Genomic DNA, 15,609 nt, shown 5'->3' with positions numbered 1-15,609 from the left:
GTGAGAGCGAAACATTAAAGAGCAGACTGTTAAACATAAAGCTGCTGAATTGATTTGTTGTCCCGGTTTGTCCTCAATATGGCACAATTTATTTTAACTGACTGAAAAGGCCATAAGCAGCCTTAAGCCATACCCACAGGAGAAGATTCAGTAGTTAGCTGGGCAAATATACTATGTACATGAACATATTATGAAAAAAAATACATTTGCATAACTAATAGTAAGAGCTGGTTATGGTTTTTATTTGCTTTCTTATTAATATGTTGCTAAGAAGGTTTTCTTTATAAGAACATTCAGAGAAAGTCTCTACAATTTCATACCTTTAACAGTTGTCCATGCTCCCATTTTGAAAGCTCTTATTTTTTTACAGTGAAGCTCATAAGGCTTTGCAAACAGGAAAAGAGACTAAATTAAGAGAAATATTTGTTTACCCAATTGTACTAACAGTACAAAGATCTGCATTTGATTAAGGGAAATCATTAACAGGTTGCTCAGCATTGCATGAATGAATGCATTAGATCATATAGATAATATACCTCTTCATTTTAAGCATGTTTTATGTAGCAAAAGGATTTAATATAAATAAGGACTCAAATGAAACATAGAGCTGCTTAAATTCTGCAAAACTTTTTTTTACAGATAGTCATACTGCAAAGTGCTGCTCACTTACACCAAATACTCATCTTAATTAGCTCTTGCGAACATCTGCATCAGGGGAACTTCTGCATGAATGTTTGGCAAAAGATGATTCCTCACACAAAAGTAGGCACTGCACCTGAGGAAAGAGCATGTTCATCCATAAGTAAGGGTGTCTGTCTGCTGCTGTGGCAATATTTCTCCTTTTAAAGACAGTCTCCTCTAATCTGGAAGCCTGTACTAAGTGACAGGGGCAATCAGTTGCACCTCTAGATAAAGAACAGGACATAGGCAACACTATCATGAACATTCAAAGGCAGAGCATGCAGATGAATACTTGGGAGAAAAATGCCTAATACAACCTACCAAAGCCAGTGGCAATGCTGTGGCATCAGGAAGAGGTGGGTGTGAAAATGGTACAGAGTATGTCCATGAATAGCCTGTGAGAAGAAAAAAAGAACTAACAATCCTAAGCAATACATCCACAATGAACTGCTTGACATATCTCCACTTCAACCTCTGTATAAAAGCACATGAGTAAAGCAAGTACTCCAAGTGCTTGGTTTCCATAACATTCTGCTCTGGAAACTACCCCTCCATCCCAAAGCTGCAATAATAAGACACAGATGGAGAGTCCTGTGCCCTGACCAACTTTCAAAAAAAGTGGCCCATTTTAACTGACCCCTCTTTGGATTTTTATCAGAGGGGCAGTTTTGATACACCACAACCTCACAAAGCCCAGATTTGACAGAACACTCCTGCAGAAAATACTGTCTTCTGGCCATTTACCAACCCTCTTAGATAATTTGGAAATGACTCTTGCTTACCTTGCACTGCAAAAAAATGTAAAGCAACTTTACACGAGAGCATGTAAAGATCAGTCTCATGGAGGAAATTTGAGAGACATGGTTGTTAAAAATAATGTTAAACCTTTAAAAAATGCAGCTGTAAGACATTAAAGTAACTCTGGATACAACAATGCAAAGCAACTACTTGACTGCAGTTCCTTGGCTTCACTGGCACACAGGTAATAAAATATGACTGAGTGACTTCTATGCCCAGCTGCCATTCTTGGAGGAAAATTTTTCTGCTTGCTTGTTTCCTTTTCAGACACCTCTGTAGATCCAGCTTCTGACTTGTACAATTTACAGATACAGCAGTTTCGTACCAAAAACATAAGACTTCAAAGCTGGGCAGTGCAACACATTCATCAGGCAGCCTCCGTCTGCTGGCATGCAGATAGCCATGCAGTCCAGCCAACCTGATATTGAACCATTTGAATTAATGTGGTTTGACTGCCTGTCTGCCAAGTATTGCAGTCATAAGCCTTCATTTAAACAGCAATAAGTGGAAAAGACTAACTGGATCTAATTCAAAATAGCAATCCATTTGTCTCTAAAGGATGTCTTCCAGCCTACAAGATACCTCACCTACAAAGGACAGAAGTGTGAGCATGTGTAATAACTGCCATATACAGTAAGCTGAAATGCATATATATGTATACAATTTTACAAAGTTTCCTCTTCACCACCAACACAGTGATTGAGACATAACCCAGGCCTGTTTGTAAAGAAAAATATGGAAAACTGAGATTACCAGGACAAGATTGACAGCTAGGGGCAGGAACTTAAAGAGCTGGAGGCTCCTGGCTCAGTGCAGACACACAGCCCAGCACTTGGTCTTTATTTGGAGCCTAACTAAACTATGTGACGCTCTCTCTCGCCTGAATTATCATGGATTAGAAACTGAATAATTCCCTTCCTAACATTTAGGAACAGAGTAAGAACAGTCTTCCTCATGGTATTTCAAACCGTCTGTTACTCACACAGGCCATAAAATGTAAAGATGGAAATTTTCTCTCCAGGGAAAGGATTTGGAGCTTTTTTCCATTCTGCCCTGCTCCACCTTGCCCCCTCAGACTGCTCACCAAAAGCTCTCGTATGCAGGTTTCTTTATCTACAAGTGCACTCAGCAGTCAGCATTTTGTCTCTGGAATCACTATTCGATGCATGTTATAGTCAACTTTGGAATATTTATTAAGTTATATTCTTACCATATAAAACTGATGGCAGACACTGTCAAAAAGGCTTTTTTTTACATTACTTCTCTCTGATTAAAAAGAATGCCGGCATGAATGACATGTTTAATAATTGATGATTACTTCATCTAATGCTAGTGCTGAATGCGGTAGGGGACTTCACTGCACCTCTTCATCATTCCTCCTTCCAGACACTGACTCTCTATCGAGGGCTTGCTCAGCATTTGAATTTCATCCTGCTGTAATACAATTTTTATTAAACTTTAGTCTGGTGGGGGACAGGGATTAAGTACTGATATTCTCCAGCATTCCTTCCTGCTGTTCTTGCATGCATTTATAAGAAAGATAGAGGAATTGTGATTCCTTTCAATTTCCTTTTTTGATGGGGAAACAGAAAGAAAGGAAGGAGGTAGCACAGACTGTCCTGGCCATTATTGGTATCAAAGGGATTAAACATGACTTGCTTGCTGTGCCTTGTGATCTTGATTGCAAGGTATCTTCTAGCTTCAGGAACAACACTATTTTTATCAGTCTTTTAGGCTTTCAAGCAAGTTCAAGCCAAAACCCATTTTCTACTGGAATTGCTGCAAGTCTTTGCCCCTTCTGGCTGCCTTCTGCATGAGAGTCTAATCATCCCCACACCATAATCAAATATCCTTCCTTGAAAGGGACCCAAAGTGCTATCCAGGCTTGTGATGAAGTAATATGTCAGTTAGAACTAGCTGTTTTTTTTAATAATACGGATAGTTTTTCAACAAAACTGACTTACTTAAATGCTTTTTTTTTAATATATATTTCAAATTACATCTTTCGATATACAACAAAGGGGGCTAATTTTAGATTTCGAATTCAGGCTTCCTCTGACATGATTTTTTTCGTCTTCTTCTTCACCTGCTTCCTCTGGAAAAGAAGGACAAAGTTGCAAGGAAGAAAACACTTTTTGCTTTCTCCTTTGCCCTCCCTCTTAAACGCACGCAGTAGATGCACCCTAACATTCATCTTTGTAGTCTTCAGTGCCAAGGGTACTTCACCTGTCATACCTCTCCCTCAACCTGAACAGCCCTTAAGTTCTGGTTTACATTAAAAATTGACTTTGCAGGAGAATGACATTAGCTGTGCAGTCATCAGTACCCTCGAGCGCAGCAGCAGAGAACCAGCCCAGGGTGCAGCAACCACGAGTGTACGGATGAACTGCGATACTCTGGGCGGTACAATGGCAGCAATCCTACGTGTTTGGTTTCATATGCAAACTCTTTAAATTAAAATGATCTCTTTCAGGCTGTAATACAATGAAGAAAAGGTTACATCCTTGGGGCAGCCTGGCAGGTTTGTGCACACTTCCCTAGGGAATTACATCCAGAAGAAGATATAAACAGTCAAGTTTATAATAAGCAGCATTTGGTATGGATCCACTCTATAATCTTGCTGTCAAATTTTCATTACAATAACTACTGTCCGTATTCATAAGCAGTGATGCCAGAACCAGTGGTCTTCCAGAATAATAATCACAATAGCTAGCTTTAGGGCTGTAAATTTAACAGGCTACTTTGCAACACAACGATGGCTGTAACAGGAACACTGACCAGACTACACAGTGACTGAAGACTGAAATGATAAAACTTTCCACATGCATTTTGCAGATCCACAAAAGAAAAAAAAATCTTTATTCTGGTTGTAAAGACCTCTGCTGGAGATATATATATGAATTACTTTGCTGTCTACCATAATCTACTGTGTATCACATTATTTCACACAGCAAAAACAGAGACGTAACATCTATGCAGTATTGACAGCTTCTGTTTGCATAAGAGAATTACTACTTTATTACTGTTACTACTACTGCTACTAACCTTCTGCATACAATATATCCTAAAATCCTCCAACAAAAGGAAAGGAGAAATTCAACAGCTCAATAAACAGGAAGTGTTTCATGCAAGGTGAGCTCTGACCATAATCACCCTTACTTGTTGAAACACAGCAGTCAGAGCTCACCAAGTTATGAGTGAAATTAAATCATTACTTTTCATTTTTTTATTTACCAAAATCTGAAGGAAGTCCTTAGAATGAAATATAATTGCTTCTCTTTCCATGGAATATATCACTATCCCTCCTTTTTTTCTCTTTTTTAATAAAATATAGCTACTGAAAATTAAAATGTTTACTCTAACTTGTATTTTCCAACTAGAGAGGCAAGTCATGAGTAGGGCTTTCAGTATTTGAGTGAAATAATAAAAGGGATATTATGTATTATAAAGCCATCCAAGTTCTCTGTTTGTTGCAATGCAGGTGCATTTTTGACTAACCCATAACCCACTGCCAGTTTTCTCTCTTAACAAGTTATTACCCTTGCCTTCAGCAATCTAGTAGTTTCCAGGGCAGCAGTAGATTGAACGTGGCTCTCTAAGTATAGCTACTCTCTCACTTGCTTTTTGTTTACAAAAGGCTACAAGTCCAAATTGAATTTATCTATTTATTTTCCACATGCTTTTCATAAATATTCTTACTTATTACAGTGTTTTACAGTTATTACTTGTCTAGATATGCAAGCCTCTGACTTCACAGTGAAGATGATGCAGTTCTGTGAGCAGTAGCACAGCGTTAGTGCCTCGCAGCAGGTAAGAGCTCCTGCAGGATCCTACCACCAGCGGAGAACCACGCGGGAAACGGGGCGCTGCCAGCGGGTCCCTCACGCCGCCGCCTGCGCGTGACACGGCATCGCTGGAAAGGCGAGCAGGGAGACCCGGCGCACTCGCAGGGCGCAGGGAGAGTCACAGCTAGAAGCGCTAAACTACACCACAAAGAGCACTGCTGCCTCAGAAGTAATTGCGTTTGGACACCAGTTTGATATGGCGGGGAACAGTTTAGTCAAAACACCACTTTTGTATAAAATGTATGAAGTTTTTTTATGTGAAATTGTAAAATTCTGTAACATCTGTGAATTATTTAAATTCTGAACATGGCTACTGATTTTTACATTGTCATTTTTACATAATTTCCTGAGATCAATATTAACAATGTGTAAAATGACAGAAACTGTCTTTTTAAGTCACTAAGCGCAGCTGCATTTTATTGCTTGAAACATTGTTCTAGACTGAGTGGCTCATAAAGCAGGTGATTGAATCTAGAAGAGACAAGATGTTACCTGTCTTTAATTTTAATAATTTGAAACAAATTATATTATTAAAGCGACCTATTATGACAGATCAGATTAGGTGCACAGTCTGTTATGGTGCTATGAAAATTTTATGACATCATCAGAAACATCCCACACACAGTCCTTAAACATTTACTTAAATTTTATAGGGAAACATCATTTTGCCTGTCTCTGCTAATAAAGGCACAGCTCTGGAAGGGGCTGATGGAGAGACAGCAAGTGCTTGTTACCCTCCCTTTCCCCTGCTGAAGCCAGGCAGAGCTTGACCAGAATTTGCACAAATCTGATTTTTAAAAAAGTTTTGTGGAAGTGCAGAAGAAAATGAGGCCTCAAAGACAGATTCACAATAATTTCACTGTAGAGATTTTGAAAAACTAGACAACTTTTACCCAGCGATTTTGAGCAATCTGCTGACTTGCCCACAGGAAAATGGGGGAAATAAATTTCGTGGGCTTTTGAAAATGGCGGTTTCAGGCAACTAGCCCACAGATTTTCACAATAGGTGTCTGTAATTGAAATACAGTGCAGGAAATCGCCTCTTTCACCTACACAGTGTTTTGCTTAAATGTTTGCGTGCTGAACTATAACAAAACAGGTTGCGTATCAGCTGGCTCAAGGCATAGCAAACCAAATTCATGCCTTCTGCAATTCTTCTGAAGACAGCAACATTCTTCACAGGAGACTTGATCCAGTTTCCTGCCTTTTTGTTTGCTATCTGGATGTTTATTCCTCTGTGCATAAGATGGTTAAAACAGCAACCCAGCCCAACTGAGGGCAGCTTTGACCCGGCGGTTGCCAGTTCTACCACCAAGTCCATTGCCGTCTAACCACAGACACACGCCACAGGAACAAAGATAAATGTGGTATTAGAGAAAAAAACTTCATATCCTAAATACAGTCCCTATCAAAACGGGCAATTTGTGCACCTGTCTTATAGTTAAATGGGTTTTGCTGATTTGTTAGAGAGAATTTCCTCTAATAAAGGGTAAGAAAGAACCAGAGTCTTTGAATATTACCCACTCCCAGAAAGCTAAGCCCAACCCCAAAGTGGTAAGCATCCTGCTTCCATGAGCCGTGCCGAAAGCAGGAATGCCATCCATGGATACTACCAGCCGTTTGCAGGTCTCCCCGGCCAGGACACCAAGCACCCCAGTGAGCCCGGGCTGTCCCAAGGGGTGGGAAGAAGAGACTCTGCCGCATCCCCAGGGCAGGGGTGTGCTGCTAACTCAGGAGCCATCTGCTCCAAGGCTGGCAGGTATGGGAATTTAAAAGGAGGAAAAGCCACGTGCTCGGCTTGAGCAAAGCTGGCATAGCTCTTAGGACTGGGTACAATAATGGCAGAGCATGAAGTGAGCTGGAGGCAATTTTCTACAGAAATTCAACCAGATCAGACGGTCTTTGGCTCAGCCCTCATTGCCCTAGGCTTACTGTAAAATAACATGCTGGAGACTGAAGGGCCACCAACCTGAAGGCAACATCCAGCCTGGCATTTCTTCTGCACAAGACAAATGTTGTACAATCCCTGCCTGAGACCAGCATCTGGGTAAGAGGCTGAGACTGAGTCCAGACACTTCTGAGTGTGGTCCAAGCGCTGTATCTGGCAGTCTGGGTGTCTGCCTTCAAATCCAAGCGTGCTTCACATCACCTGGCAGCATTCTTCCAAAACCTGATCCAAAATGAATGTCTACTGAGGTCTTGACTTCAAAGACACAACATTTTTATGTCAAATTTAACAGCTTCCCAGGCATTTCATAACCCACTTCAGCTCAAAAGATCTATGCTTGGACCACAGCAGTTCAAGCAGACAGATAACCAAAATACTTTTTTTTGTCCCTGAATAGTTTTAAATCATAGCCAGACACTTAAATATCAAATTGAAAAATGACATTTTGCTTCTGAGATGCTTGATCATAGTATAATCTAGCTCATTTCTATAAAGTTGTAAGGTGTCTTCAGATTTCAGTTTAAAATTAGATTGCAGACGACATTTGCTATTGAGGGCATGTCCGAAACGCTGTAACATACACTGTATGATATTACTTCAAGTCTATTATATACAAACTCACTTAGGCCTGCTTAAACCCCCCAAACCACAGCATGAATGCCAAGGAGAAGGAATAAGGTACAAGTTAAAATAAGGCACAAATAACACCTTTTGCTTACATCATCTTCCTCTCTTCTGTGTGTAAGTTACAGATCAGCAGAGTGGGTGTAAATAGCTCTAAGAATGTGCAAATCTATTTGTAAAGATTATATTGACTCTGCCTAATAGCAAAATATGCTTCAAGTACTGCTTAGTACAAACAATAAACAAGATTTTATTACAGAGGGAGCAGATACAGACTCTGCTTATGTTGTCCACATTTCCATTACAGGATTCCCGTGCCTTCTCATTTTGTTTGTTTGCTTGGGGGAATGTGTTTTCCTTTTTAAGACCCTCACTATTTTCAATAGTTCTGAGAAGTCTGGGAGCACCATCTGGATGATCATGTGACTTTTTCTCTTTTTTTTAGTCCTATCAAATTTTGTTCAGGTTTAGTAATTTTTAAAACATTTTATAATCCATCTGTTTCCCATCCCTCATTTACATTCTGCAGGACAATGTTGACAGCCTGCCAAAATGCCTTGGCGCAGACATCTGCAAGGCCAGGATTTGTGGTCACATTTATACGTTTGTAAAGCTTGAGTCACCAGTCTTCTGTGGGCCTCAACATTTTGCTTTTGTATGAATTGAGAGAGGTATGAAAAGAATAACAAATCCTCTGTCACCCACTTCTCAAGTCAAGAAGCCACTCCAGTAAGTGAAATGGCTTTGACCACATTCTAGCTATGGAAAGTACCATGCACAAAATTTTTCTGTTTCCAGTCCAACACGGGACAGGACACAAACAAGGTCCTGCTGTGTACAGCCTTGCCCCGCTTTGCGGCTGCGAGTCCCACAGGCTGCTCAGTGAGAAAATGAGCTCAGCTGTAGGCAGCAGGGCAAGGTTGAAGCTCACAGCAAGGTGCACACTACCTGTCCTGAGCTGAGATCCTGCCAGAGCTAAGAGAATTACAAGCCATGAAGTTTGTTGGATTTCATGATCATTTGTGAAGAATACACCAGTGAAAAAACATGTCTGATCATGTAATATCACAAGTGTATTTTTACCAGGCCTACATGGCATAAAGGGTAAAGAAATGACATATAGGATAAGGAAAAGAGCCTGTGGTGTGCTAAGGGGGACACAGAAGCCCAGCAGGGCCATTCTGGACCCAGCAAACCAGCGCTGTGCCGCACTGCCTGCACACAGTTCATATAGTAGCTGTGACCTGGTGGCTGAAATAAATCTTGTTTTACAGCATATTTATTGTCTATATCATCTTTCCCATCTTCTGTTTCTAACCGTGACTTGGGAGACTCTTCAAAACTACATAAGAATACATATCTAATGGACAGCCCATGAGCATTACTGCTGACTATAGGTAAATGTTTTTATTAGTCACTTGAGATGAGCAGCTTCCTTGCCATTGCGTTTGGTACCCCTTCTCCTTCCACACATTTAGGATACAGTTTTAACTGTTGCCATTATTTCAGGATAAGCGGGTCCTTTGGAACAGTATCTTGTGCTTGTGCTATTTCCCTCACTTTCAAATTAAAACTTCCATCCCAGCACAACAATTTTGTTGTGAAAGTATGATGGGTATGACAGCTTTCTGATTTTGCAGAGCCCCACTAGTACTGATCTGCTGCTTCATGATAGCCATTTTTTATTTTCTCCAGCCATATTTGAAGAGGTAATAGCCACCCAAATTCTTAAAAATTCTCTGCTGCTCTGAGCATCCAAGAAACAGAAATTCACTCCCAGCATCATTTTGGTTTCTTCTCTTTGAACAGTGAATTTTTTGGTTATGTGTTTTAATGTAAGATTCACAATGTTGCCCTGAGCAATGTTTAGAGAAATATTTGAAAGTGCAGATTCTAAAGAACAGATTTTTAACTAAAAGGACATGGGGAGGGGGGTAATTGGTTTGGGAGGTTGTTTTTGTTGTTGTTTTTACCAGATCTAAAGTATGTTTTTATCAGGATAGGAATGCCAGGAGAAAATGTGTGTGTGGAGGGGATAATGTTTCCACAGGAAGATTTTTATTTAAATAGGTGAAATTACACAGTCATAAAGCCCATTTTACTTTTTGCACTAATATAGATTATGCCAGCACATGTCCTTCCCTTCCTCCTACCCCTTCCTCTCCTCTGTCCCAACATAAGAAGAGCTGGCCAGTGTAAGCGTGCTGGGATAGCTCTGCCAATACATCTTTTCAGATGTGGATTCAGACCCTAATTGAGCCTGGACTGGAGCCACAGAGCATATGAAATTCTAAGTTATGAGACTTTCTTCTGGTTTTACAGCAGTCTAAAGAAGCATTTTTAAGGGCAGAAAATGTTAAAGCATCTATATCTATACCTGTCCTTGGGATTAACAATTGACTCGTGTTGTTAAAACTCAATTTTCCGCAGGTCTGTCTGAGGCATAAAAGCTTTTGCTTGCCATTTGGATTTTTCTTTATTCATTGCTTGAGCTTCCATAGGCCTTTTAAAACTGAAATGAAGCTTTCTAAAATGTGAGGAGGTTGCTCGTTAGTGGAGCAAATCCAATACTGCAACGAACCACAGATATTGATTTGATATAAAATCGATTTCTCCTTTTAAAAACACTAAATCCTCTGTTTGTTTGTTTTTGTTTAATCTTGGTGGAAATCAAATTAGGAGTGTGAAAACTACAGCACAGAAACAAAATGCCCCATCTTTGAAAGCAGATTGTTTCTCCCCCGCATTACAGAATTTAAATCGGGGGGGGGGGGGCGGAGAGAGAAAACAGAGCGAATGAGAAATGCAAAACTCGGGAGAAACACCGTCGCCCCTGAAGTCGGGGCAGGTTTCGCTGCCGCCCCGGCGCCCCCCGAGGCGCTGCTCGGCCCAGGCGCCGCTCCGGCGGGGCAGCTTCCCCGGCGTTAGCTGCCTCCCGGTGCCCTTCACCGCGGGGCGCTTCTGCTCCCTCCGCTCTGCCCGGCCGGGCCGCCCCGCAGCGGGCAGCCGGAGCCCCGTGCCGGGTCGGGGCGGCAGCCGCGGCGGCCTCCGAGCCCTGCCGTCCCTGGAGGCCCGGGCGCGCTGTGCCCGGCCCGCACGGCGTCCCGGCCCGGCGCCTCCTCGGCGTCGCGGGGCGGCTCCGAGCCGCCCGACGGCGCCGTCTGTCTCTCCGCGCCGCACCTGCTTCCCCATCCCGAGCCGTCGTAGCTCACTGACCCACCGAGACGTTGTCGCCCGCTGGGCCGCGACCGGCCTCGCTTCTTTTCCCGGCCGAGGCGAGGCAGGGAAGGCGGCGGTGGCGGGCACGGGGGTGCCGGTGCTCCGCGGAGCCCCCCGTCCCGGCGGCAGGAGCGGGAGGCCGGGGCCGCCCCAGCGCGTCCCGCCCCAGCACGGAGGCAGCGGCCGCCCTGGGAGCAGGGCGCAGAGCTGGCCGCGGGCAGGGCGGCCCTCACCGCCCGGTGCAAGCAAAGGGCCTCCCTCTCCGAGGGAGCTCCGAGGTTTTCCCCCATCCCGCCCCGGCTGGGAGCCGCGGCCCGGCGGCGGAGCGGCCCCGCGGGCCGGGCTCTGCGCGCACGGACGGGGCGGTCGCGCCGCAGCCCGCTGCCCCCGGGCCGCGGCACAGGGCACCGTCGCCCCTCACAGTGGGCACGAGCAATTTAGCGAGCGGTTTCCCCGCCGGAGACCTGAGGCTCTCGCTCCGCGGGCCGCTCGGAAAATGGAGCAATTCTCCCACCGTGGAAGGAAAACGCCAAATAAACCTGCTGGCCCTAGCCCGGGTGTGCTGGCAGGCGGAGCAGCCTCCCTCGCTTTCTCCAGCTCGGGACCCTCTCTCTGAAGCAGAAACCGCGGAGGCAGCAGAGGGGGTGTGAGGGGGGGCACAGGAACTGCACCCCCACGCCGCACGGACCGGTGCGGCTCCGTGGAGGCCCGGCCCGAGGCCTGGCTCCTCCGCCAGCTCTCGGCGGGGCCGGGTTCAGGCCCCCGGGGGCTGGAGGGACCTTGCGGGGCCTGCGAGGGAGGGCGCTCACGCTCTCACAGCTAGGATCGTTGCCGGGGAGTTTGCAGAAAAGGGAAAACGTGCGGAAAGGCGCCTGCGAGAGCCCCAGGACTGGAGAGAGGCAGCGAGGGGGGCCAGCCCCGCCGCGCCGGGCTCCCGGCCGCGCTGGCTGCCCGGGCCCCGCTTCCCCCCCCCCCCCGGCTGCCCGGCCGAGGGGGCTCTGCTTAATGCTTAGGTGCGCCTCTCTAAGGCACCAGGTACTCGACTACCAAGAAGTTGTTTCTACTCCTTAATCACTGCAGACTCACTCTTCTGGCTCTTTGGCACTCAAAGAACATCTAGGACACACGTGGTTAGGAGTGATCAAAGAGAAGATAAGATCAAAGATCACTTTAATTGCGAAAATGAGGTCAAATCAGATTTTCAGAAAACCAGCTATATATCTGAGGCTGTTAAAAGCTCTGTTGTCATTTAACGTAAGCGGTCTAAGTTCAGAAATGACTGGACACTTACATTCACGTGACGCACAGATTTAACATTCCCTTTTACCTACAGGTAATACAGATTACACCAAACTAAACAGGAAAAAACTGTATTTGGTCAAGCATTCGAGCTCGGGCGACCCGCCGCAGGTCGCGGAGCAGCCGGCCCGAACCGCTGCACGGCGCTGCGCAGCCCCGGCGGGCTCCCGGCCGCGGCCGGGCCCTGCGGGAGGCGGTGCGAGGCGGGCGGGGGGGCTGGCTGCTGCCTTGCCGCCCCCACCCGGAGCGAAGCGGTGAGAGGGAAGCACCCCGGGCTTTCCTGGGGAGAAGCGGATGGGGACTGCCGGCACAGGGGGGCCCGCGCCGGGCGCGGCTCGCTGGGGGCCGCGGGGACCGGCCCGGCCAGGGCTGGCCCTGCTTGGCGCCCCCTGCCCTTGGCATTGCCGTGGCGCCGGAGAGCCCCCCTCCCCCAGCAGCCTTAGCCACCGCCTGCCCCCCCCCCCCCCCCCCCCCCGCCGCCGGCAGCCGCCGCGCTCAGCCCCTCCCCGCTGCGCGCACATGGCAATGTTTTGGTTCCTTGGGCTGGGGGTTTTTTCCGAGCAAAACGTGCCGCAGCTGGCTGCCTCCGGAACAGCCGCAGCGTCTTCGGAGAAACTTTCGAGCGTCTTTAAAAAAAAAAAAAAAAAAGCCCTGCGCCGCTACTTTGCAGGCTGCCTGAACTCCCTGCACCGCGGCGTGTGCGGTCACACAGCGCCAAGCGTTTCCGTAGGGGAAAGCCCTCGGCAAAGGCTGCACAGAAAGCCAACTCCTTGCACTACGCGTGCGGGAATGACTTCGGGTTTATCCCCGTCCCCTCCCCACGATGTAAACAGGGAAGCCCGATGTACCGGGAGCTCCTAACACCACGCGCGAGCTCTTACACGCGTTACGCAGCCGGCAATGTTGCTGGAAGTACCTTGCAAGGTTGCAAAACACGCACGCTTCTCCCCAGAGTAAATCCACTCGCCAGCTTCAGAGCCCGGAGGCGCCGAGCCCAGAGCCCCTCCTCCACTCCGAGAGTCGCCGTCAGGCTTCCTATTTACTCGGCCAGACCCAGGTCGGGCTCGGAGCTCCCCGCCGTCTTCTTTTAAATCCGAGAAGAAAAACCGACACAGCGGTTTTCTGCATAGGGTGGTTTATTTTTACCGATGCTACTCGGGCAACGTGGTTTACAGCGACCACACACAAAGATCTGCAAACCCCAAGTCTACCCAAAATGACGGAGGGGAGGGAGGCGGCAGCGCCGGCGCCCGGGAGCGGACCCGGCGGGGCGAGCGCGGCCCCGGTCCCCGCCGCGCTGCGTCCTGCCCCGGGCCGGGCCGGCGGGCGCAGCCGCTCGGGGCTCGCCGGGAGGCGGCCGGGTGCCCGGCGCCCCCCTGCCGGAGCGGGGGCCGGGGCGGGGGCCACACACTTCAGCGGGGAGGGTAGGAGGATGGAGCGAGCGGCAGGAGCCCCCCCGTCCCTTCCCTTCCCTTCCCGTCCCGTCCCGGAGCGGCGGGCTTCACTGCCTGCAAAATTTGCACTTGATAATTTTCTTAAAAGCACTTTGGAAGTCTTTGTTGAAATAGGCATAGATGATGGGGTTGAGGAGGGAGTTGGAATAGCCCAGCCAGTTGATGACTGCCCCCAGCCACTCGGGCATGTAGCACTTACTGTCACAAAAGGGCAGGACCAGCGCCACGATGAAGAAGGGCAGCCAGCAGAGGATGAAGGTGCCCATAATGATGCCTAGGGTCTTGACAGTCTTCCTCTCCCGGGACAGAGCCATCCTCCGCTTGGCCTCCGTGCTCTTCTCGTTGCGCCTCTCGAAGGAGGGCGCCGGCGGGGAGCCGCCCGCCTCGCTGGGCAGCGGCAGGTGAGTCTTGCAGGAGCTGTTGCAGTGCCGCACCTCGATGATCTCCAGCGCGGCCCCGTCCTCGCCCCGCCGCACCGCGCCGTTGACACAGGCGGCGGGCTTGGGCTCCGCAGTCCGCCGCCAGCCCCGGCCGGGCTCCCCGCTGCTTTTCCGCTGCAGGGCGGCCGGGGAGAGCGTGAGGCAGGTGTCGGCGATTTTCTTCTTCTCCGCTTTCTTGACGGTCTTGCGGATCCTGAAGCGGGCCGCCCTGAAGATGCGGCCGTAGAGCACCAGCATGAGGAGGAGCGGGATGTAGAAGGCGCCGAAGGTGGAGTAGATGGTGTACCCGTGGTCCTTGCTGATGGTGCAGGCGTCGGGGTCCGAGCGGTCCTCGGGCGTCCTCCAGCCCAGCATGGGCGGGATGGATATCAAGAAGCCGATGAGCCAGGTCAGGCTGATGAGCACGGCGGCCCGCCGCGGAGTCCGCTTGTTGACATAGTCGATGGGGTCCGTGATGGCCCAGTACCTGTCCAGGGCGATGGCGCACAGGTGCAGGATGGAGGAGGTGCAGCACAGCACGTCCAGGGAGATGAAGATGTCGCAGGTGACCTGCCCCAGCGTCCACTTGTTCAGCACCTGGTAGAGGGCCGCCATGGGCAGCACCAGCACGGACACCATGAGGTCGGTGACGGCCAGCGAGCCGATGAGATAGTTGGCCACGTTTTGCAGGGAGCGCTCCAGGGCGATGGCCGCGATCACGCAGGCGTTGCCGCTCACGGCGCACAGGATGAGCGTGCCCAGGAGCAGCGAGGTGAGCAGCTGGTAGCCCAGGGTCACCTCGGCCAGGCCGGGGCCGCCGGCCCCCTCGGGGGTGCGCTCTGGGGAGGTAGTGTTGTTGGACACATCCATGCCGGGCGGGGGGGCCGCTTCAGGAGACGGGCATGGGCAGAGGCGCCGGTCACTTGTGGGCTCCCCTGGCAGGAGGCATCGCCGCCCCGTGCGCTTTGGCCACGCCGGGCCCCCCCCGCCGCCCCTCCCTCCCCTATATAGCGCGGCGGGAGGCGGCCGAGGCGCGGAGGACGGCGGCTGGCGGAGCCGCCCCGCGCCCGCCCATCCCGGCTGCCGCGGCCCAGCGCGCAGCCCCGGGGGGCGGCGGGGGCGGCCCTGCCTCCCTCCCTCCCGGCCCCGGCCCCGGCCCCGGCCCCGGCTCGCCGCCGCGCTCAGCTCAGCTCAGCTCAGCTCCGCGCTCCGCTCCCTCCTGCGCTGCCGCTGCGCTCTCCCCTCGCCGCCGGCCTCCCTCCTCCTTCCCCTCCCCTTCCGCCCCCTCCATCCCGCCCCTCCGCGGGGGGGTGTCGCGGGGT

General features: G+C 49.3%; 1 protein-coding gene across 1 annotated transcript; it reads right to left on the bottom strand.

Annotated features, from left to right (window-relative positions):
- Nucleotides 1-12,909: 12,909 nt before the first annotated feature.
- HTR1A (5-hydroxytryptamine receptor 1A) lies at nucleotides 12,910-15,367 on the bottom strand. Its single transcript, XM_067315596.1, has one exon. It carries the CDS (start codon nucleotides 15,155-15,157, stop codon nucleotides 13,916-13,918), a length of 1,242 nt encoding a protein of 413 aa, XP_067171697.1. The 5' UTR covers nucleotides 15,158-15,367; the 3' UTR covers nucleotides 12,910-13,915.
- Nucleotides 15,368-15,609: the final 242 nt, after the last annotated feature.

Source organism: Apteryx mantelli, chromosome Z, assembly GCF_036417845.1.
Source record: "Apteryx mantelli isolate bAptMan1 chromosome Z, bAptMan1.hap1, whole genome shotgun sequence".
Taxonomy (NCBI): domain Eukaryota; kingdom Metazoa; phylum Chordata; class Aves; order Apterygiformes; family Apterygidae; genus Apteryx; species Apteryx mantelli.
This window is presented reverse-complemented; position numbering and strand designations above follow the sequence as displayed.

Excerpts from the sequence above, each read along its gene's own strand:
- HTR1A (XM_067315596.1), bottom strand. The coding sequence starts at position 15,157 with ATGGATGTGTCCAACAACACTACCTCCCCAGAGCGCACCCCCGAGGGG.